The following is a 20,976-nucleotide window of genomic DNA, read 5'->3' as shown; positions in this document are numbered from 1 at the left end:
TATATGTACTCTATGCCCTGGTTGTCTGCATGGATATGTATATATACCCAAATATATTGCGGTTTTCGGGTAACCCCAGGCTTGTCCCTCGTCGATCTAACTGTAAGTATCCCGATATCTAGGTCCTCGGAATGTCCCAAGGTTTATTGTAATTATCATCATTTTCAGCGTTGGTATATTATCAAGATAGCCACAATCGCGACCAAAGCACAACGTCATGCTTTTGCAGGATGCATAGGTAAAGAGGGAGCATGCAAAGATCTATGGAGTCCTCAACCCCAAGAACAGCCAACTAGGACCAATGTAAAATAGAAACCACATTACGCCAGGACCAGCCGGGAATTAACAAAAAAAAAAACAACCAAAAACAAGAATAGCGTCGGTCCAGTTTACATGTGTCGCAGACCCTCGGCCAAACGCCGCTTGCCAAACTCCCATGCATTCATTAGGCCCTGTTCAGAGAGGTCGATATTCTTCATGTTTGGCGCGTCAGCAGCAGGGGCACGGCTGACCCGTGAGGCGATCATAACGGGATCTGTCTCGAGGATGATTCCGTCGTCAATGGTCTCGTCAATGGTGAGGCAGACGAGATCGTAGTTCTCGACGATAGTACGCTTGTCGGTGGCACCCCTGTTTTTAGTGGACACATGTCAGCTTCTCAACACCCCGAATTCACGGATTGGAAATAGAAAACTTACTTGAATAAGATCCCGAGAGCATCTCGCAGCGATAGCACTACATTGAACAGTAGCACTTCGTTCTCGTGGGCGCTGCCCACCACGTAGATCATCACGTCGCTCTCCATCTTGAACACGACAATGCGGTTGTCGTACAGGATGACATCGCTGGTTGACTTGTTTGTCTTCTCGAACAGACCCTTCTCAAATGCCCGCTGCTCCTTGACGGTTGGGTAGGGGTTGGCTCCGGGGAAATTGGAGTTGGGTGCAGCACCGACGGGGGCATGCGGTGCTGAGTAGTACTTTGTGAAGATGCGGGATCCGTCGTCAGTCGACATGATGAGGATCGCATTCACAGAGAAGAGAGACAAGGGGTCAGACATTGTGGCTTTATTTTTTTTATGATTTGTTGGAGCGTTTGAACGATTGTTGACGGCTAATGCTGCCAATCTGGCCGCAGACGGAGCCGGATTAACGATGTGCCGCGGGGTAGTATATTATTCGCTTCATGGTTCTAGTACAAATATATAGCAATGTACTTTCTGTCGGTATTATTTCATTAATAATACATTGGTAATAGTAATTGACCTCTATCTATGTTACATATCGATATCAAGATCAACTAATCAAACACATAAAATAGAGAATACTCCGTACAGAATGAGGTTTGGTTGGAGAAAAGGCAAGGACAAAAGACGTTACGCGGCAGGCCCTGGCCATTGCTCTGATAATTCCGGCAGAAACAATAGGCTGAGTAATGGAGTGAAAATAAAAAAAACAGGGTGACAGAGATAGGGTTAAGAATCAGGATAGTAGAGAGAGGGACACATAGCTGGGTAAGATAGAAGGGACCAAAAGGTAATGATAGTGAAGTTCAAATCGTGCAAGAGGATACCAAGGCGGTATTGTCGCTCAAACCTGAGCCGTTCGATCAATGACGTGAGCACATTAAGAAACCAAAAAAAAACAAAAAAAAACAAACAAAGGGTATGATAATATGGTAAAGACAGTTTCGACGTCACATTAAATCATCCAGCCCGAAGGCATTGAAAAGTTAAGACTGTGGCTGTTCATCCGGGTTGGCACGGTTGAACCAAGGAATCCAGCTCCCACGGTTGGCCTTGCGGCGGGCAGCCTCTTCTTCATCGAGTCTGGCCGTTTCGCTGACGAGGCGCAGGGGTCGCAGCTTGCTCTGTGTCATGACACCTGCAGTGTAGTTGTTCATGCTACCGCTGGAGCGAGGAGGGCTGGAAGTTGCAGTAGAGCCAGCGTCGCCACTCGTGATGCTGCTGCGGCTGCTACGGGCACTGCGACCAGTGCGGTCGGCTTGGCTAGACATGGAAGGTCGGCGACTCGAAGTCATACCAGACACGTAGCTGGCGCTTCCAGAAAACATACTCTGGCGTGCTCCGGGGCCCACGGTAGTAGGGCTGATGGGACCGGCGGAGTTGCGACCACGATACATCTGTCCAACAACGGAGGCCGCGTTGGGGTCTACCTGCTCGGAGCGCGCCCGACGGTGACTAGCTCTGATTGACTGGGTACGAATTGGGATGCTTGGCGCGGTATCCGGGTTCTCGTGAGGACGAGGGGGAGGAGGCATGCCAATCTGGGGTTGAGCTGACTGAGAACGAGGGGGACCTGAGATCGACGACTTCGCCCGCTGCATCAAAGACTGGGGTGAACCTTCCTCCTTTTCTGTGGGAGTAGGAGGTAGGTCTTTGTTAGCACTCTTGGTCTTTTTAGCCTCGTCGTCGCTGCGGAGCACATGCTCGAATCCATCGTGCTGGAGGACACGGCTAATGATTCGCTCGATGTAAAGTGTTAGGGCTTTGTTCTGATCTTTCAGAGACTTGATCTCTCCGTCCAGTTTGCGGTTAGGGTCTGAGTCCGCCGCCTCTTCATCCACAGACTCGAGTTCATCAGCTAGAGAGCTCATACCGCTGTTCGATTCCTTTCCAGGGTAAATTTCGCGCATGAATTCTCCCTTGGTAAAGTCGCCGGTGAGAGTCTTCTCGCCAAGAAGCAGCTGGTAGCTTTCATTGTCTTCCATGAGACGGGCATTCGCCATGCGAGCCTCCAGCAGGTCTTTCTCTAACTCGCGCTGTCGGCCGCCGCCTTGGTTCTCCATCTCAACCAGCTTGATCTGAGATTCAGCCAGTTCCAAGCGCAAAGATTCAATCAATTTATCTTTTTGAAGTAAAAGGTTAGAGTTATTGCGGGAGGGACTGCGCTCGAGCTGAGAAGATGGGGCGAATTGGCCATCCAAGTCGGGAGATGCACGATTGCGGAAACTCGCTATTTTACAACGTTAGCTTTCCAGATAAACCAAATGAGACTTTTGTGTAAGAACCCTACAGGACCGAGAAACTTGGCGATCGCCCTCTGCATTGATGCGTATGTCTTTCTGGGCGACAGACTCCTTCAGACGTTGGATAGTTGCTTGCAACTCTTCTTCCCGGCTAGTCTGCTGCTCCTTCTCCTGGAGCATAGCATTTCGTTCCTGTTCGTGAATCTGCTCTAGATCACGGATCTGGCGAGCCTGGTCCCGGATCTCAGAGTCAAGTTCCTCAGTTCGAGCGTCACGCTCGTGAGCCTGATCTTCCAATTTTCCTTGTTCGCTGATCGCTTCGTCGAGGCGCATCTGCACCACTCCTAGTTGTTTCTGGTATTGTTCGGAAGCGGTTTCGGCTTTCTGGAGTTGTTGTCTCAACTCCTCAATCAGAGAGGCATTCTGTGCGCGGGCCTCCTCCTCGGAAGGATCGTTGGAGACTCGGGGAACATTCGACATGCTGAGATTAGATCGTCCAGGCTTTCGAACAGAAGCGCGTGCGGAGAGTGGCGTGGATCCTCTCAGAGAAGGAGATCTGGTGGGACCGTTACTTGAAGTGCTGGGCGAGCGTACATGTCCTCGCGAGGCAGTATTGGAACCGTTTGCTGGCGGGTCTGCAGTTGACTTGTTGGCGACGGGGGTCACCTTGCGGGGAGAAGCTGACGTCGCTGACATGGTGTCAGAACCCGAGGTTGGATGTCGTGGCAATTTTATGCTAGCAACTCAGAAATCTGGGTTTCCCGCAGAAACGATAGCCAAAAATAGATGGATGAGAGAGAGGGTTGGAGGGCGAAGGTGTTTAGGGATCAGGAGCGGTCAAAAAGTGGATACTCTGGTGGAGGTCTTCAAGTACGGGTCTGAAATCCCAAGAATGTGTTTGTCAGAGATTAGTTGTGTGCCACATGGTTGAAAGGAAAAGGCATTCTCGATCGAAGAGTATTTACCGAGAACAAAGACTAAGAAGAACGGGAGATCAAAGCTGTTTGCATGATTGTCGATCGCACTTAAACTATATGAAGAATGCGAGGGAGTCTAAAGATTAAAGTACCGTTACTAGTAATGAAATCATGACAATACCGGCCTAAGAGTGGCTAACCCAAGAAAAACAGATGAAAGGGATCGATGGGGGCAATCTTGGTACCCGATAGTCATACAAAGGAAATGAACCACTCAAATCTTGAGATAGCGGCAATAAATAACTGGGGCGAAAGGACATTACATCTGAAGCCTTCTGGGGCGGAAATGAATCGTGTTTCATGAGCTCCACCAGTTTTAGGTCATGTGATCGATTACTAAACCGGATCGGATCAACTTCACCCGTTCAGCCCACACATTTCCAGTCTCGCTTCGTATTGACTCTCTCCATCCACTATTCAAGCCGGAGCGCATCCTTTACATCTTTTCATCTATATCAGTTCAATAGAACTTTACAGCGCAACGATGGCCCCCAAGAAGTCTAAGAAGGGTTCCGACAACGTGAGTTTCAACCCCCTAAATGAACTCTATCGATCGAAAAAAGAGATTTCAAAAAAGAACGTCATCTAAAATATATGTGATCTAGATCAACTCCAGACTCGCTCTGGTGATGAAGTCCGGTAAGGTCACTCTGGGTGCTAAGTCTGTCATGAAGACTCTGCGCTCCGGTAAGGCCAAGCTGGTCATCATCGCTGCCAACACTCCCCCTCTCCGCAAGAGTGAGCTTGAGTACTACGCCATGCTGGCCAAGACTCCCGTCCACCACTTCTCCGGAAACAACGTTAGTTTCATCTCGCATCCAGTGAGATAGCAAGGACTACTGCTAATTGAATTAAATAGATTGAGCTCGGTACCGCCTGCGGTAAGCTCTTCCGTTGCGCCACCATGGCCGTCCTTGACGCTGGTGACTCCGACATCCTCACTGGCACCCAGTAAATGGGTTGCTGTGAGCAATCGGTTATAGCAGATGCTGGGTTGGGGGTATTTTTAAATATAGTGATTGCCTTTTGACTAAGGAGTCACTGTCGATGGACTAGGAACCTACCAAAAAAAAACCAAGTTTCTGCTTGATCCACAAAATATTTATCCTTGATTACTCAATCCTAGACTGTAAATAAACTAGTACTAAACTCTCCAACTTACCTTAATAATGCACTTTGATATCAAATATCCCAGTGATTTCTAATGATGGGTGACAAATGCGGTCTGTTCAGAACGAGCTCTGATTGGCCCACTGATTAGGGCTTAGGGCTTTTTGCCACTCGCTGCTTGGAAATCAAACGATCCCGTGACCCCACCCTATTCTTTTCTTCTCTTCGATCCCTCGACAGCAACCGACATCCATCACCTAGTTCGCAGGAAGTGCATTTCGCCCACCTCCAGCACTCAAAATGGCCCGCCGTCCCGCCCGCTGCTACCGCTACTGCAAGAACAAGGTGCGTTAGCGATTTGGATATTTCGAGAGTTTTTGTGTGCGAGATCTCGGTTATGGAGGAACGCGTGAAACTTGAGGCGCTGGCAACCACCTGCGATCGCGCCGATGAGAAGTTTTTTTTTCATTAAGCGACAAGTTCTCACTGCTCCCCCTTTCTGATTTCCCATATTTTGGGGGAATTTTTTTTTGCGCTTTTGAGAAATCAACTTGGCAAAACGGAATAACTGACATCAATCTGCGTCATCCAGCCTTACCCCAAGTCTCGTTTCAACCGTGGTGTCCCCGACCCCAAGATCAAGATCTTCGATCTTGGCCGCAAGAAGGCCAACGTTGACGACTTCCCCACTTGCGTCCACCTCGTCTCCAACGAGTATGAGCAGCTTTCTTCTGAGGCTCTCGAGGCCGCCCGTATTTGCGCCAACAAGTACGTTTTTCCCACAGAGAATCCTACCGATAACCAAAGAAATCTCCAAATCTAACATCGTATAACCAGGTACCTTGTGAAGATCGCCGGTAAGGAAGGTTTCCACCTCCGTGTCCGTGTGCACCCCTTCCACGTCATCCGTATCAACAAGATGCTGTCTTGTGCCGGTGCCGATAGACTGCAGACTGGTATGCGTGGTGCTTTCGGTAAGCCCCAGGGTTCCGTCGCCCGTGTGAACATTGGTCAGATCATCCTGTCCGTCCGCACCCGTGACGTCAACCGTGCTACTGCTATCGAGGCTCTCCGTCGCTCCATGTACAAGTTCCCCGGTCGCCAAAAGATCATTGTCTCCAAGAACTGGGGCTTCACCCCTGTCCGCCGCGAGGACTACGTCCAGCTGCGCCAGGAGGGCAAGCTCAAGCAGGACGGTGCCTACGTTCAGTTCCTCCGTGGTCACGGTACCATCGCCGAGAACATGAAGCGTTTCCCCGATGCTTTCGAGAACGTGTCCCAGGCTTAGATGGTTAGGTTGAATAAGACATGAATTTCCTGAACGAAAAAAAATTACTCGATGTTCTTATGTTCTCCCTATCTTATCTAGTTTGATATCTTTCAGAGTGCAAATCGCAATGGAGTTTTCCATGGGTCAAAACGGTTCCATAAGTCATAGCTGCTATTTGGCCGTATTCATGGGGTCTGGTGGCAAGTAGTTCGTATATTAGGCCAAATAGACGTCACTTGAAGGGGTAAGGACCCGGGCTGTAGTTATGAGAGCGCTTATTGCCAGAACCTTCCTATTATACTCATAGACAGTCTTGCAGAATCACCGGGTATATCTCAAGTTACAGACCCAAAAAAAAAACTTATTCATCACTCTTCACGGTCTCTCTACGCCAATTGTCCAGTTGACAATAGCCTACACCAGCATTATCGCTAGCACATTGAACTCGTTCAACCATGTCTGTTTCGGTCAAGGGGAATCAAATATTATGCATATCCAAGATTATGCATATCCAAGTACTTATTAAATTCGAGAAGGACCGTATAGTTGACAAAAGAGTGATATCAGTGAAGAAAAAGCTCAAGTAATTAAAAATATGTAATAATTAGCCCCAATACTCAAGTAGCCTTGGCCTTGACTCCAAAGGAGTCAGTCTGTGGAGTATCACACCGTTGCGTATGTAAAGTGAGAGCATCTATCAAAGCAAAGCAAGGTCAGCGGTTAGTCAAACAAGTCAATTGATATAAATGGTTCACTTGAAGCAAGAGACCCTTACCTTGCAAATCAGCCGGTGTACATGAAGTGTTAATACAGTCACCGAGTGTATCCTTGAATGCTGCACTTGGGCAAGTACATTTTGTGTCATATTGTGAGATGCACCCAGCCACAGCAGCAGCCTCAGTCAAGCATCGGTTCTGGAAAACGAAAAAGAGTTAGTCTCATGAAGGACTGAAGTGACGTGAGACGGTGAGATACGAACCAGACATGGGCTTGGGTCAACTTCATTCAACTCGGCCACCGTAAAAGCGAGGAAAGCAGCCAGAGGGACGAAAATAGAGAGCTTCATTATATAAATAGAAAGAGATAGATCTAGAGGGTTGAAAAGATGTTTAACAAATTTGGTTTTAACAGAATATGAGGGACTTGGGCACAGAGGGTTATAAGGAGTTTCGACATTGCCAGTGTCTTGAGATCGACGTTCTTCTTATGTGCCACTTATGTGCCAACCTTCGAAGACTGAGGTCGGTGGCTGCTGTAGGTACATTCTTGAGATAGTTCAGTCGGGGAGTAAACAAATTGTAGATGCCGGGGTGATTTGCGGTATGGGGACTCCATTTAGATGTCAAGTATGTAAACTTCAACGCATAAAATCTTGATTTCTAGAGCGAAAGCAAAAATCTTAGTTTGGAGGATTGCAGAGAGTATTTGAAACAATGTAGACTGTTACATTGATATTGGACTCATACTCAATTCCTAGAGAGCTGAGAGTTACTTAGTTCGGTCTCTTGAGTTGATATGCCGGACTTAAGAATTAAACCCATATTGGGACTCATCTATACGATTCCTAGAAGTCTAACAAGATCTTTATCAGGCCGGAGAAATGGATAATTTGACTAGCAGAGTTTCAGTACTGCAGAATTTTCGTGAATATCTGATGTTGTCATGATTCACGAAAGCCACCTGGGCAAACTTCGGAACAAGGGAGAGAAATGTTGCTAATAAAAGGTACAATAAACTTCGGGATCGCAATCCAAAGAATTTTGATAACCTTGGAAGTAGAAGAGATAAAGAATTCTAAAGATTTTCTGTATTCTAGAACATCAGCCTCAATATGCTTTTTGAAGATTCATTCTTTGACTGAGAAATTTGTACTTCCATGGTTTATAGCAATAGCAAACTCAGAATAATACTCATTAGGAGGCATATTCCACAGTGGCTGTTGCTTGATTTCCAAAGGAACGCTTGAATTCAAGAGCCAATGTTGGAATGTCTCATCTAAGCAGGTGGCAAGAGACTAGGTAGATTTCTATCTCGAAACTCAGAGCCTGCTCAGATGCTCCACATATTATGGACAAATTCTTTCACTGGATAGTTCAGGCTTCAAATTAAACGGTTTAGATTAGTCTATCATCTTCCTCTCCGTCTCCTTTCCATATCCTTAAATCATCAATCCTCATCCAGGCTAGCCAACAGAGTCGCCGATGGCGCAAAGAAAGTTGTACCAGTCAGCGGAGTCGAGAAATCCAGTATCTGATCATGTAAACCAGGAGGATGTCCAACAAACATACGTTCCAACATCTTCTCAATAACCCATAGGCGACGCGTATACCCGATAAAGTAGGTGCCGAATTCACCAGAACCAGGTGATCCAAAAGGCATATTATCACGTAGAATATCATGCTCGTTGCCATCCTCATCCTCGATAGTATTCAATGTCTTGTGCGACAGCTGACCTGACTCGGCATCGTCAAGTTCGACATTATCCAACTTAGTCCGTCCGATAATTTTCTCCTGCTGTTCAGCTGACAGTTTTTTCCATGCCTCCATCGCATGAGTGTACTTCTGTACTACGATATAGCTACCCCCTTGCGCAGCCGTATCCTCCTCAGCAATGAGAAGAGCGGGTGGGAGGGCGGGGCCAACAGGGTTCGCAGTACCATCGACGAAGCCAAGAAGGTCTCTAGCATCAAAGTACCTGAAACCAACTGTTTCATCCACAAGAGAGACCGCATCACCCAGCTGGTCCACCAGTTGGCGCTCAAACTCAAAGCAGATATCCCGGCGCTCGGAACGAATATGGAAAAGTAAGTCGCCTGGCGTAGAGACAGCTGTATGTTTCGCACCCTTGATTTCTCGGAAGGGATGGAGCTCTGCAGGCCGCGGAAGACCGGTCAGAATGTCCCAGACATCGCTGCCAATACCGACAGTGCAATTAAGCTGGGCGTTGAGATCACGGATAGAGACATTTTTGGCCAGGTCGTCTAGACTGGCAAGGACCGATCGAACTGTTTTGATTGAGTCTGATGTCGTAGTCACCTTCACTACGAGAAATGTCGCGGATTGAGTGAGGGGGGCGTCTACACGCTGAGACGTGACTTGACTGCTCATGGCTGCCTTGGTCAAGTGGGATTTGGTTCGATTGAAGGTGGTGAATAAGGATATCCCACCAAATTGGGGTAGAAGTCTTGTTGATATTGATCGTTTTGTAGTTATAGGTCGAATTGGTGGTCGGAATTTAAGCCTTGCGGTGGTGAAACTGACAAGCTTAGTTGAGTTCATATTGGTTGAACTCAAGGTAAGCCTTGATGAGGGGTCAAGGATATAGCTACCTCATGATGCAGTACTTTATAATTATGCCATAATTATTGGCTCTTTACTCGCGTGTGGGCCTGACGCTTATGGACGATGTGGCGTAGCAGACTCTTTCGGATTGTTATCACTATCAGCCAGGCTACAGAGTAGACATGTCATATGTTTATCTTTGTTTCTACCACAAAATAGAGGAGTTTCCTAGTGATGATCAGGAATGGGAGTATTGGTATAAGTTGATTGTAGTCGAAAGCGAGAACTATACTAATGTACAGTTGAGAGCCTGAAAACAAAGACAATCATATTTTCACAATCCTCTGTTTTTTTTTTCCTTTTCGGAAGACATCGGGAAAATACGCCCAAATGTATGGAGCACTTTCCAGTGTTAAAATCTACGTACACAGCGACATGTATATATGTAGAATGGATGAGCCAATCAAAATCCACAAATTGGTTTCAGGGCCTAAACGTAATGACGTATGAGGACCCTCTTGGACTTAGTCATATCCTTTCAATCAAATTGATCTCATCACAAACTTGGAAATAATCGACTATCATTTGTGCCTGCGCCTTGTGACGTTATCGCTTTTTTTTTCTTGAAATAGTCCCTATGCGAACCATTTTCTCCCGATCTTTTTCATCTCTGGATAGCTCCATTCGGTTTATTTTGCCCAGCGACAGCTGTATTGACTTCGAACTATGAAGACAACTACTCTTGCCCTTGTACAGGCCTCTCTTCTCTCAATTGCCCATACAGCTCCTGCTCCAACTGGAACCCCTTTCGTCGAGGTCGATAATGTTTCTCCGCCAAACCCTGTCATTACAGCTTCCCCGACCAAGCTTTCTCCTTCTCGTGTAGTGAATCGAGGAATCTTGAGTGACGTTGAACAAGACATCGATAGTGTCCTCTCGGGGCTTGGGACTGACGTGCCCACGTGGGTCGCTTCTGGAGTACCCAACTATTTTCAAGGTTTCCCAACTGGAGATGCAGTTGTGAGCTCTCTCGGCTTGGAAAGTTCAGAACTGGCAGCAGTACCAACCAATGTATTGAACATCGATCCGTATGCCAATTGGACCAGCTCAGGCTGGAACGTTCGTTTCCATGGAAACGTCTACAAGCAGCCAAACACTTCCGTCTCGGATTTGAACAAGCTTGCCGATGTATTCCTCGTCGATACTAGTATCAAGGACCTTCCTGAATCCGAGGCAGACCAGGCACGCAACCTGACTGCTGAGATTTTTGTTGTCCAGCAGGGGCATGTTGCCGTGAACACGATCCACCTTGAACCTGGAGCAGGTCAGGGTTCCAGCGGACAGGCAGGTGGTGGTGGTTCATCCAATACAACAGGTGGCACGCAAGATGTTACTCTGCCATACAACACGACAATTGAAGGCGATTTCGACACCTTTGTACAGATCAAAAGCAATGGCCTCACCGCTGGAAATGAAACCTCCGCCATCCAGCGACTTGACACCCACATTGAAGGTGCAAGTATCGGAAATAGCACTGCCTATCTTGTGCCACCAACCGGCCTCACAGTCATTTCAGACGTTGACGATATTCTGCGTGTGACCAAGATCTACGAGCCGACGCAGGGACTACTCAATTCTTTCGCACGTGCATTCACACCCTGGGAGAACATGCCAGATATTTACCGCAACTGGTCCACCAGCCTGCCCGACTTGCACTTCCACTACCTCACTACTACCCCCGAGCAAGTCACAAGGAACTACATGCAGTTCATCTACACAAACTACCCCGGCGGCTCCTTTGACACCCGTCCCCTGAACTTCAGTGACGTCTCAGCCACCCTCTCAATTCGAAAGTTCCTGCTACAAAAGATCTTCGAAACTTTCCCCGAGCGAAAGTTCATCCTCGTTGCAGACACCAGCAACAGCGATGTCATGCGCGACTACCCAGAGATGGCCACAGACTTCCCGGGCCAAGTCCAATGCATCTTCCTACGCAACACTTCTTCGACTGATTCAGGGGACAAGTTCCCCTACGACACATCTGGATTCAAAAGCCTGAACCAGTCCCAGTACATGTTCTTTAAAAACTCAGATGACCTGGCCAACTTGGACATTGCAAAGGGACAGTGCTATAACACGTCTATTGCCCAGAATTTGACCTTCAGCTACCAGGGACTGCCCCTTGGACTAGGATCTACCGCCGAAGTCAACGGGTCAGCAAATCACACCGGAGCTGCAAGCGCACTTTCTTCAAATGAGTCTGTCGGCGCGCATAGCCTTATGGCGTTGATTGCAGCGATATCCACGGCTGCTTTTATGTTCTTGTAGAATGAATCACGGCGACACGAATTATGTTATGAATGTACATATGGATCTGATATGGCATGGTCTTTCTCATGATCATACTGGCATGCCAAAAGCCACTTTTCTTCTTTCACACTCTTAGCCATGTAGAGTTCTTGAACTCGGGTTCCACAGGTGGAAAGCTCTTGTAAAAAAACCTCAATAGTCTCATGCTTCTAGTAGATCAATCCACTTGGATAAAAATCAATTCCTGCCATACATAAAAAACAAGAGATAAATTGAGAGAAACAATCAAATGGAAGTAAGTAGGAGCAAATGTTTACGACGTTCGGAATCGATCCCCTGACCTTGTAAAATAAGACCAGGAGTAGAAAGGGAAATAAATTCATCAAAAATACAGCATCATGGATGATACCTGCCCTTTACCTAGACCTCTGCAAGTAACCTCACTTCTTCGGCAACTCGACAAATCAAGTATCGAACTTATAATATAAGTAATTTCATCAAATCATAAGCAATTATGATAATCCCAGTGAGCAATCGTGTATTAAAGAAGTAAAAAAAAGAAATCCAAACTCAGAACATGTTTCGTTCTAGTCTGATGGGCACTTTTTCGTGTCTTACATCATTTCTAAGTACTAGTGAACCCCTCGGTGTTGCGTCAACGGTGAGGGCCCTTTTTTCGAAGTTGGGCGTTCTTGTTAAATACTCATAGTATACAATCGACTAGAGGAATATTCACTCACCAACTCGGCCATCGGGGAGTTTGGATACCATGTTCACCTAATTTTGCTTATTTGACCGAGCATCTCCTACTTAACCTATTATTTTCCTGGCCTCTACTTTTACACACTTTTACTCCATACTCAATGTAGGAACGAAATGGAAGCGGACTTCGGTTTCAATTTTTTCATTATTCAGTTTCTCACCATCTCATCATCTTCATGAAAACTCGATTTTGAAGCTGAAGCAGATAGCGAAAACTTTGGATATTGCTTGAGATTATTCCAAAACTGCATGTGCAGAATATTAAAGGCACTTGTCGGTTTACTAGGTTATTACCGAAGCAGACAGCTATTGATATCGTTTCTGTACGTATATAATAGGTGTATGCATATTGGGTAAAAGTGAAGTGTCATTCTAAAATGCTCAGATGAATGAAGATATAGTTAGTAGCTGCCATGTGTCAAAGGGCCGATATTAAGGGGTGTGCTGCGTATGTCAGCAGGACCCATAATGTGTGTATTTAAGCGGGTTTCATCCCTAGATAGACAATCCAGTTTCGTCAACCATTTCTGGTTGGACGGTCAATTTCTCATTTGACACCATGCCAAGATCACATGATCTTGGTATGTCCGCTGATCTTTGTTCTAACAGCACTACAAATTACTATAATAAAACACTACCTAATACGTCCTAGCAATTAGTCATTTCATTCAGCACTCCGTACTCCCCTCGGTGTATTTCTTACGAATTCCTTCCAAGGTTGCGTATTAGCCCTCATTGTTACCGAAGCTCCTCAATCGTCTCAGCATTTAGGAGTATCGGCCAAAGTAAAAGGCCACACCATGATCCTCAGCGGACTCGAAGTCGTCACCCGCAACCTAGTACGCAGCCTACGACAAATTACCCAGCAGCAACAGCCATGCGGCGTCGACCTAACTTTACGCCAGGTGTCTAAATGGTCATCAGCAGCCAGCATTGACTTTGACAATACGAAACGCGAGGCGGCTAGAACTTCCATTCTTTCCTTCGACGCCAGCCACGCAATCACGCTGAAACCAGAAGCTTATCTGATTGATTTCAACGAAACAGTTCATATTCCACGGAATTGCATGGGAAGTATATTTCCTAGATCGTCGCTTTGGCGTTCTGGGGTTGGAATTAATGCTGGCGTGGTTGATGCTGGATATGAAGGTGCTATGGGTGCGTTGATGGAAGTAAAAAATCATCATGGAGTTGTTCTTTATCGAGATGCCAAGCTTGCTCAGATTGTTTTTGAGGAGTTGGGGGAAATGGTTGAGGGTTATAAGGGTATATACCAATCCTCGACGAGCAGTGTCGGGCGTGATGGGATAGAACGAACATCCTAGTTGGGAAGGTGTCGCTGTCTGTTCAGCTCGCCGTTCTTTACACACGACTAGACACTATTCAAACTCTCAAGTGAATGTGCTGGCTTCAAATATGATCCACATTTATTGTACCTAGCAAGGCTCGGGTTCGAGTTGAAACCGTGCCTATCCGACACTGTACGACGTACGTGCAGGCTGCATAAGTCAAAATTTCGTGCTCTCAACATCCTTGAAAAAAATGTAGCGGAGCTTCTTCGAGTGAATGTGAGACATGTAGCTACGAGAAATAAGCTGAACAATGGCAAGTCCATAGTCTTTATGTAGAGTAGACTGATATCAATTCTCGAATTCAGCTGATAGTCCCAGAGCCCCATAATTTTGCTTGTAATTTACCTCTGCCAATAAGGACTGCTGTACATCTTGTAGGACCCACTATCATCTACTGATTGGTGGGTCTAGATGGATGAAACCGACGCTTGTAGACGCTTCGAAGGGTTGATTATCGATGTTAACTAGCTCTACCTTGGTACAATGTAGTTACATATGGCATTTATGTTCAAAAGATTGTCTCCTAAGTTTTAGCTACACTGGTAATCATTTCAAAGTTTACTGTCTGATGTGCGCGAATTTAGTCGGTTATTGCCACTCAGTTGAATATTTCCTAGATAGAAGCTCTTTGCCGTGGCTGCATGACGTAGCTCCTACTTTCTTCGGGGAATATGCTTGTCTGCCAATAATTAATGTTTGTTTGATATTCCTGTGCCTCATTCTACTTCCATAGGCTTAATCCAGTACCTGTTGATTACCCAGGTAGTGCTCTAACATTACACTGGCATCCATCACGATAAACTGATCACGAGCGACCATTCACCTTCCACCACTTTCATCGGGACCATTGTTATTAGAGAGGAGTGCGATGTCTAAGGTCCTGAGGTCGCACTTTCCCGGAAATAGGGCACGGAGGAATCTGACCCAGACAATTCTCAGCCACCTCCTCCATCCCATCGCTATATCTTTCTCTCTTCCAGCAAATTCAAATCCCAGGAGAGTCGCCTCATTGGTTACTTTCCATTGCCCACGAAAACGAAAAAGGCAATGTCTACATAGTCACAGGAGATGCAGAGTATATGACATACTAGCCCTCGGATGGGGCCGATATGATGTAATATGATTATTTCCTGGATATCTATCAACTGGCTAATGTGACCGAGCAACAAGTTATTATACGGTAGATTGCAGAGACAGAGTCTTACCTGAAGCGGTCAACCAATAATCAGTTACGGAGAATTGCTAAGGATGGGCTATGCGGGTTATCGCTTAGTTGGTCCCAGCTGGAAAAAAACTCCACATGGGAGTCCCTAACCACATGGGAGTCCCTGACCACATGGGAGTCCCTGACCACATGGGAGTCCCTGACCACATGGGAGTCCCTGACCACATGGGAGTCCCTGACCACATGGGAGTCCCTGACCACATGGGAGTCCCTGACTACGACGTACATGTAAGGTATTAATTTAGAATTATTGAAAGAGCGTTTTTTAATCTGTAGTTCCCATTTATATTTTTATCTTTTATTGACGCGCTTTGTCTCAGCCTCAGGAATAGATGTCTAAATAGTCATGCCAATGGCCTCTTGAAGCTTTCACTTGCTACTCCTATTGCTGCTTACTTTGGGGCTTTAGCTAGTTCAACTCGCTACCTGATATCAATCATTTCAAATTTGAAATGGTATTGATTGACTTTGCTGTTACGAGTCAAAACTCAATCCTGCCAGCTCTCATTTTTCAGTTTTAGTACAAAGGATTGAACTTTCTCTTGTGTATCGAGGAAATGCGGACTTATTCCGGAAGGGGTCGTTTCAGCGTATACAAAAGTGGAGTAGAATATATAAGGTGATAGTTACCTTGGGCATATGATTGGTCAGAGTCAAGGTACCTGCACTAGTTTTTCATTCGGCTTTGGCCGAGACCTGGCACTAGCTAACTTTAACGCTTTAACTAATATGACCTATCTTTCCATTTGACAGGAGTAATTACACTTTAGACTAAACTTGGCTATTTTAAAATCTTACTTCTGAAAGCCTAAAGCCTCGACTCAAAAGGTGTTCCATTGGCCGATATTTGGCATATACGTAGAATTAGTGACGGTGATTTCAAATACATTTTGAGGCAAATTAATTGGCTAAGTTTCGGAATTTACGTACATACGATTTAAAACCATACAAAATAAGCAATAAAAGACACATATTTATACAAATTGTATTATTAAGTAGGTGTATATGGAGCAAATATGATAAGTTGAACTGATAAAGATTCTATCTAATGCTGAGAGCCGACGTAGTGGCCACAGTTTCCATTGGAGATTGACAGAGAACTCACAGTGTGCTCAATCCAAGCCGTGGAGTAAGTATCAGCAACCGAGCATGTAGTCGTGTGAACCAAATAACAGTATCTGAGGGATGATGATATACCAGCGTAGTAGGAGAAGGCGCAATCCGAGCTCTGCTGGCAGCTCTCACAGCAGGCCGTCTGGGACGAGGTGTCGCCCACGGATATACGCATACCAGGAACTTTGGTGAAGGCAACAGCGTTAATGTATTGACCGGCGAAGCTGCCGTAGTCCGATGAAAGAGGACTGGATGCGATGTTGTTGGTGGCACACGCGGCATACGAAGATGTAGTGCTGATAGCGACTATCTCGGTGGCAGTAGAAGTGACAGTATCGGTCACAGCAGGTGCATCAGTGACAACGGTAATGTACGAGGTAGTGCTGAAGCTCAATGTGGTGGACACGTCGGAGGGAACAACTACAGTGTTGGAAGTGATGGTACTGGTCACTGTCACGGTCGTGGAAGGTGCAGCAGCAGTGGCAGTGATGGGGGTCTCAGTGACAGTTGAGACTGTTGTGGTCTTGATGATGTACTTCTCGTGGCAGATCACTTCTTTGGGATACTGGTAATCATCTAGCCAAGGAACGCATTCCTCTTGGTCTTCAGCCAGTGATCTTTTGGCGACGGTAGCAGTGGGAAGAGTGTCCACAATAGGAGTGAAACCAGGTGAGCTGGCAATAGTTGCGGTGCTGGTTTGGGTGATTGACGAGGTTGACCACAGAGTTGCGGTGACATCACTTGGAGTGACCCACGAAGTCGTATATTCAAACTCAGTCGAAGTAGTTGAGAAAACATCAGTGGCCGGTGTTGCCGTAGAAGTGATCGTAGCGGTCTCATAGTCCGTCGCCAGTATAGTTGAAAGCGAGGGAGTATAGGTGACAGTATCCTGAACCGTGGTGAAGACCACAACAGGAGTAGGGTCATGGACACGGCGGGTCTTAGTTATCGTAGGTACAGAAGAGAGGGACTCATCTCCCAAAATAGTACGACAGGTCGCCGAAGGCTGTACTTGGGCTTGACTGGAGACCGGGGATACGCTGACAGCATTTGCTACACTGAGCAGGAGGCCCGCGAGGGCAAAGCGTGAAAAAGACATTTTCCAAAGGAGAGTAAGAAATTAAATTATGCCCAATTGATGTCTACAAGACTTGTCAAGTTAAATACTTTCTAGTTGTGTTAGGGGAATATGACTGTCGGCTAATTGCACCCAATCTCACCTCTACTTACAGAGTTCTGTGAGTTTGCCCCATTGAGGTACGTTGAGGCGTCAATAGCGCGATTGAATGTGTAAATTTTGAATTAAAAATTCAAAACATCTTTGTTTAATTTCGGCTACACGAGCCGTATCTCCTATTCATCGGCGTGGCCGTGTCTGTGTGTCCACATGGATTTGCTCTGATCTATATACAGTCCTAGAGTACTTCCACTCTTTACCACATCCGATCATCACACTCTTTTGTCGTTGCTGTAGTTTTTGAGAACATATGCTCTCGTCTTTTTTTATTCTTGTCTCTTGTCACTCTTTTATCTAAGGCCTAGTTTCTATTTTGTTAGAATGGGTCACTTCCTTCTTCGAGGATGGATCCTCGCCGCATTGCTTGTGCAAACAAGTCTTGCTGAGCCAGTTGTGTCGCCCACTCCTTCTGTGACACCCCATGGACATCATCATCACCATCATTGGACTTATAGTTCAAGGCCATTACCGAGTCGCAAGCCTTGCAGCGCTCGCGTATCATCATCTGTTGCCGCTTCCAGCGCAACCACCACGCCATCTGCTATTGTCGTATCGTCGTCTAGTTCAGTGACTTCACCCATTAGCTCTGCCACTCCTTCAGCACACGCTCACCACCACCACCACCACCACCACCACTGGACGTACAGTTCAAGGCCATTGCCCAGTCGCAAATCTTGCAGCGCTCGTCCTTCATCATCTGTTCCTTATTCTAGGGCCACTCCATCGTCGTCAGCTATAACTGTGTCGTCATCTAGTACACCGTATTCACTGCCTGCTCTGACGACGCCCCCAATTGCCTCTTCCACTCCTTTGTCGAGAAGACCGATTCACACTTCTCATTCGCATTCGCATTCTCACCATCATCCATGGAGCTATAGCTCCAGATCGCTGCCTCATCGCAGTAGCTATTGCTCGGCTTCTTCTTCTGTGGCTTTCTCAGCCTCAGCCCCTACTTCAACGCCTCTTCACCAGACGTCAGTTGTGACTTCTGTGTCTAGCCCACTTCAAACTACAGCAACTGAACCCGGACTTCCTGCTCAATCAAGCGATTTGGCCCCTTCATCTTCTGTTCCCACCGCGGGTGCCCCATCTGAGTCAAGCTCTGATCAGTCGGGTTCTTTGCCAAGCACTACAGTTGCCTCTGGAACCTCAGTACAGTTGACTACATCAACCGTTCTCTCTACTCGTACAGCTACTATCACAGCTTGCCCGTCATCGATCCCTAACTGCCCAGTGGCATCCAAGACTACTTTCACAACCACCGAAACTGTGGTTGTTTCGACGACAGTCTGCCCGGTGACAGAGGCTCAGACCACATCTACCCTTGCAGCCGGCCAAGCTCCTACCAAGTCTGGTGAGCTCGGATCTATTACCTCTACAGTGTTCACTACCCGCACAGCTACTATCACTGCCTGCCCTACCTCCGTCACTGATTGCCCTGCGAGATCAAAGACGACTTTCGTTACAACAGAGACAATTGTACTCTCCACTACAATCTGTCCGATCACTGAGGCTGCCGCTACCCAGACTGCTTCTGCTTCTACTCAAGGTTCTGGTGAACATGGAAGTGGTGTCCCAGAGTCAACTATCTCAACTATCTGGAGCACCCGGACTTCGACTGTCACTGCTTGCCCGTCATCTGTGACCAACTGCCCACTGCGTTCTCAGACGACCTATGTGACTACCGAGACCGTCGCCGTTGGAACGACTGTATATGCACTATCCGCAGTCACGGATTTACCTGCGACCGTCACTACCGAAGTATCATCTGGCTCTGGCTCTTCCGACAAGAAGGGTGGCCAGGGCCCTGCCTCAGGTGCAGAGGAAGTATACACTGCTCTCTATACTGTCTCGTCATGTGCCAGTAAGACCTGTGCCGAGTATGTCAGCACCATTCTGGTAACTCAGACTGGCGTCGCTCAACCCACTATCTACGGCTCCGGTGCTGCAGGCAATCGTACTGCTTCTGCTTTTGCTTCTATCTCCTCAGTACACGTGCTGCCCCAGAGTACTAAGTATGGTGGAGCTCGCACATCTGCGTCTGCCTCTAGTACCAGCAGTGCAGCGTACGCTACGTACACCGGAGCTGCATCTACAATTTCACATTGGTCTATGATGCAGATCATCGGTGTGGCGATGCCAATCCTAGCTGCAATTTTTGCTTAAATAGATCCATGGGTCAAGTTTTATACATATAATATTCCACCGTGTTATCCATTCAATTCATGTCTGATTAATTTAATTGAGATCTTTACTATTGCGAATCCGTTATATAATGACAGCCGCACACCTTCGTGGATCAGCTGCACTAAACTGGCTTGTTATGTTTTACCAATAGAGCCCTGGAGGTCTGCGACCCATGGACAGGATCTTATGAGACGTGACAGTCTAGGTAGTACCTATACCGGTAAATGGTAGCTAAGTACTTATATTACTCAATTACAGCGGAGAGAACCTTGGAAGACCTCAATCTATATCGGCATATTCGTGGACCTACTTATACGTGATCCAAATTTTTTTTATTAGCTTACTAAGAAAATAATTCCATTCAATTTTGTTTTATTGATCTAGAGTGGTGACTTTCTTTCCACTTCATCTTCAAAGACCTGCATTTCGTCTTCTTCGCATTTCCTGCAGCTCTTCCTCCCGTTTGATTTGCATCCAGGTCTTCTTAGGATTGCCATGTTCATCTTTATTTCTATACTTTTCAACCACCTTGGCCATCTCAGCTTGCGCTTCCTCCTTCGAGCAATGTAGCGGCTCGCCTGTGAATGGATTGCGGTCTGGGACTTTATATATTCCATTTCGCATGTCCTCCTCTTCCTCCAGCTGCTCCTCTCGTTTTTTCTCCATCCGGGATTTCTTGTGACTGCCACGTTCATCTGTGTTTCTATACTTTTCGATCATTTTGGCCATTTCGGCTTCCATCTCCTCTTGCGTCATCCCATCTGGCCTTTTCCCCATCATGGCGGGCGACCACTTCGACTTTGACTTTTTCTGAGACGGACGAAACCACCCATTTGGGGCCATCTTAGTTTCTTACGGCGGTTGAAAGAAATGAACTCCGCTAATTTGCCAATGAGGAAAGTGAGCGCACTCGGACTTAAAGTTAGAGTTGAAGTGTTGGACAGAATTGTTGAATTGAAGCGTTTGATAGAAGGTATGTTTTAATCTGAGCTTATAGCTTGATTTCTATGAGCTTGGGACTTTCTAAGTGCCATTTTTGCTGGGAATGACGAGAGCTTTTATAGGCAGCGAAGAGAACATGGTCTTTCAAGACTTCCAAGCTGATGTAGCCTTCCGAGTACAAATGAGACTTATTTCTATTTTTTATTCCTAGCATGAGGCTT

The 20,976-nt window shown here is 46.5% G+C and overlaps 11 protein-coding genes across 11 annotated transcripts; 5 read left to right on the top strand and 6 right to left on the bottom strand.

Annotated features, from left to right (window-relative positions):
- Positions 1-389: 389 nt before the first annotated feature.
- Positions 390-1,060, bottom strand: N7495_008685 (coatomer subunit zeta; the record flags this gene model as incomplete). The annotated part of the gene is made up of 2 exons (XM_057211336.1): positions 390-630; positions 699-1,060. 2 exons carry the CDS (start codon positions 1,058-1,060, stop codon positions 390-392), a joined length of 603 nt encoding a protein of 200 aa, XP_057060879.1.
- A 671-nt stretch (positions 1,061-1,731) lies between these two features.
- On the bottom strand, positions 1,732-3,684 carry N7495_008684 (uncharacterized protein; the record flags this gene model as incomplete). The annotated part of the gene is made up of 2 exons (XM_057211335.1): positions 1,732-2,975; positions 3,036-3,684. The coding sequence occupies 2 exons, from the start codon at positions 3,682-3,684 to the stop codon at positions 1,732-1,734; spliced, it is 1,893 nt and encodes a 630-aa protein (XP_057060878.1).
- Positions 3,685-4,449: 765 nt separating this feature from the next.
- Positions 4,450-4,920, top strand: N7495_008683 (60S ribosomal protein eL30; the record flags this gene model as incomplete). Its single annotated transcript, XM_057211334.1, has 3 exons — positions 4,450-4,485; positions 4,571-4,765; positions 4,825-4,920. 3 exons carry the CDS (start codon positions 4,450-4,452, stop codon positions 4,918-4,920), a joined length of 327 nt encoding a protein of 108 aa, XP_057060877.1.
- Positions 4,921-5,375: 455 nt separating this feature from the next.
- On the top strand, positions 5,376-6,363 carry N7495_008682 (60S ribosomal protein uL16; the record flags this gene model as incomplete). Its single annotated transcript, XM_057211333.1, has 3 exons — positions 5,376-5,420; positions 5,668-5,843; positions 5,913-6,363. 3 exons carry the CDS (start codon positions 5,376-5,378, stop codon positions 6,361-6,363), a joined length of 672 nt encoding a protein of 223 aa, XP_057060876.1.
- Positions 6,364-6,962: 599 nt separating this feature from the next.
- Positions 6,963-7,411, bottom strand: N7495_008681 (CFEM domain-containing protein; the record flags this gene model as incomplete). Its single annotated transcript, XM_057211332.1, has 3 exons — positions 6,963-7,039; positions 7,121-7,259; positions 7,325-7,411. 3 exons carry the CDS (start codon positions 7,409-7,411, stop codon positions 6,963-6,965), a joined length of 303 nt encoding a protein of 100 aa, XP_057060875.1.
- Positions 7,412-8,511: 1,100 nt separating this feature from the next.
- Positions 8,512-9,453, bottom strand: N7495_008680 (Dyp-type peroxidase; the record flags this gene model as incomplete). Its single annotated transcript, XM_057211331.1, has 1 exon — positions 8,512-9,453. The coding sequence occupies one exon, from the start codon at positions 9,451-9,453 to the stop codon at positions 8,512-8,514; it is 942 nt and encodes a 313-aa protein (XP_057060874.1).
- A 900-nt stretch (positions 9,454-10,353) lies between these two features.
- N7495_008679 (phosphatidate phosphatase App1 family protein) lies at positions 10,354-11,955 on the top strand (the record flags this gene model as incomplete). The annotated part of the gene is made up of 1 exon (XM_057211330.1): positions 10,354-11,955. The coding sequence occupies one exon, from the start codon at positions 10,354-10,356 to the stop codon at positions 11,953-11,955; it is 1,602 nt and encodes a 533-aa protein (XP_057060873.1).
- A 1,544-nt stretch (positions 11,956-13,499) lies between these two features.
- On the top strand, positions 13,500-14,024 carry N7495_008678 (putative dUTPase; the record flags this gene model as incomplete). The annotated part of the gene is made up of 1 exon (XM_057211329.1): positions 13,500-14,024. The coding sequence occupies one exon, from the start codon at positions 13,500-13,502 to the stop codon at positions 14,022-14,024; it is 525 nt and encodes a 174-aa protein (XP_057060872.1).
- A 2,297-nt stretch (positions 14,025-16,321) lies between these two features.
- N7495_008677 (uncharacterized protein) lies at positions 16,322-17,488 on the bottom strand (the record flags this gene model as incomplete). The annotated part of the gene is made up of 1 exon (XM_057211328.1): positions 16,322-17,488. One exon carries the CDS (start codon positions 17,486-17,488, stop codon positions 16,322-16,324), a length of 1,167 nt encoding a protein of 388 aa, XP_057060871.1.
- Positions 17,489-17,947: 459 nt separating this feature from the next.
- N7495_008676 (uncharacterized protein) lies at positions 17,948-19,792 on the top strand (the record flags this gene model as incomplete). The annotated part of the gene is made up of 1 exon (XM_057211327.1): positions 17,948-19,792. One exon carries the CDS (start codon positions 17,948-17,950, stop codon positions 19,790-19,792), a length of 1,845 nt encoding a protein of 614 aa, XP_057060870.1.
- A 432-nt stretch (positions 19,793-20,224) lies between these two features.
- N7495_008675 (uncharacterized protein) lies at positions 20,225-20,656 on the bottom strand (the record flags this gene model as incomplete). Its single annotated transcript, XM_057211326.1, has 1 exon — positions 20,225-20,656. One exon carries the CDS (start codon positions 20,654-20,656, stop codon positions 20,225-20,227), a length of 432 nt encoding a protein of 143 aa, XP_057060869.1.
- Between the last annotated feature and the right edge of the window lie 320 nt (positions 20,657-20,976).

Source organism: Penicillium taxi (genome assembly GCF_028828555.1).
Source record: "Penicillium taxi strain IBT 34144 chromosome Unknown utg000005l_segment0_segment0, whole genome shotgun sequence".
Classification (NCBI taxonomy): domain Eukaryota; kingdom Fungi; phylum Ascomycota; class Eurotiomycetes; order Eurotiales; family Aspergillaceae; genus Penicillium; species Penicillium taxi.
Note: the sequence above shows the minus strand (reverse complement) of the source record. Positions and strands in the feature narration are given on the sequence as shown.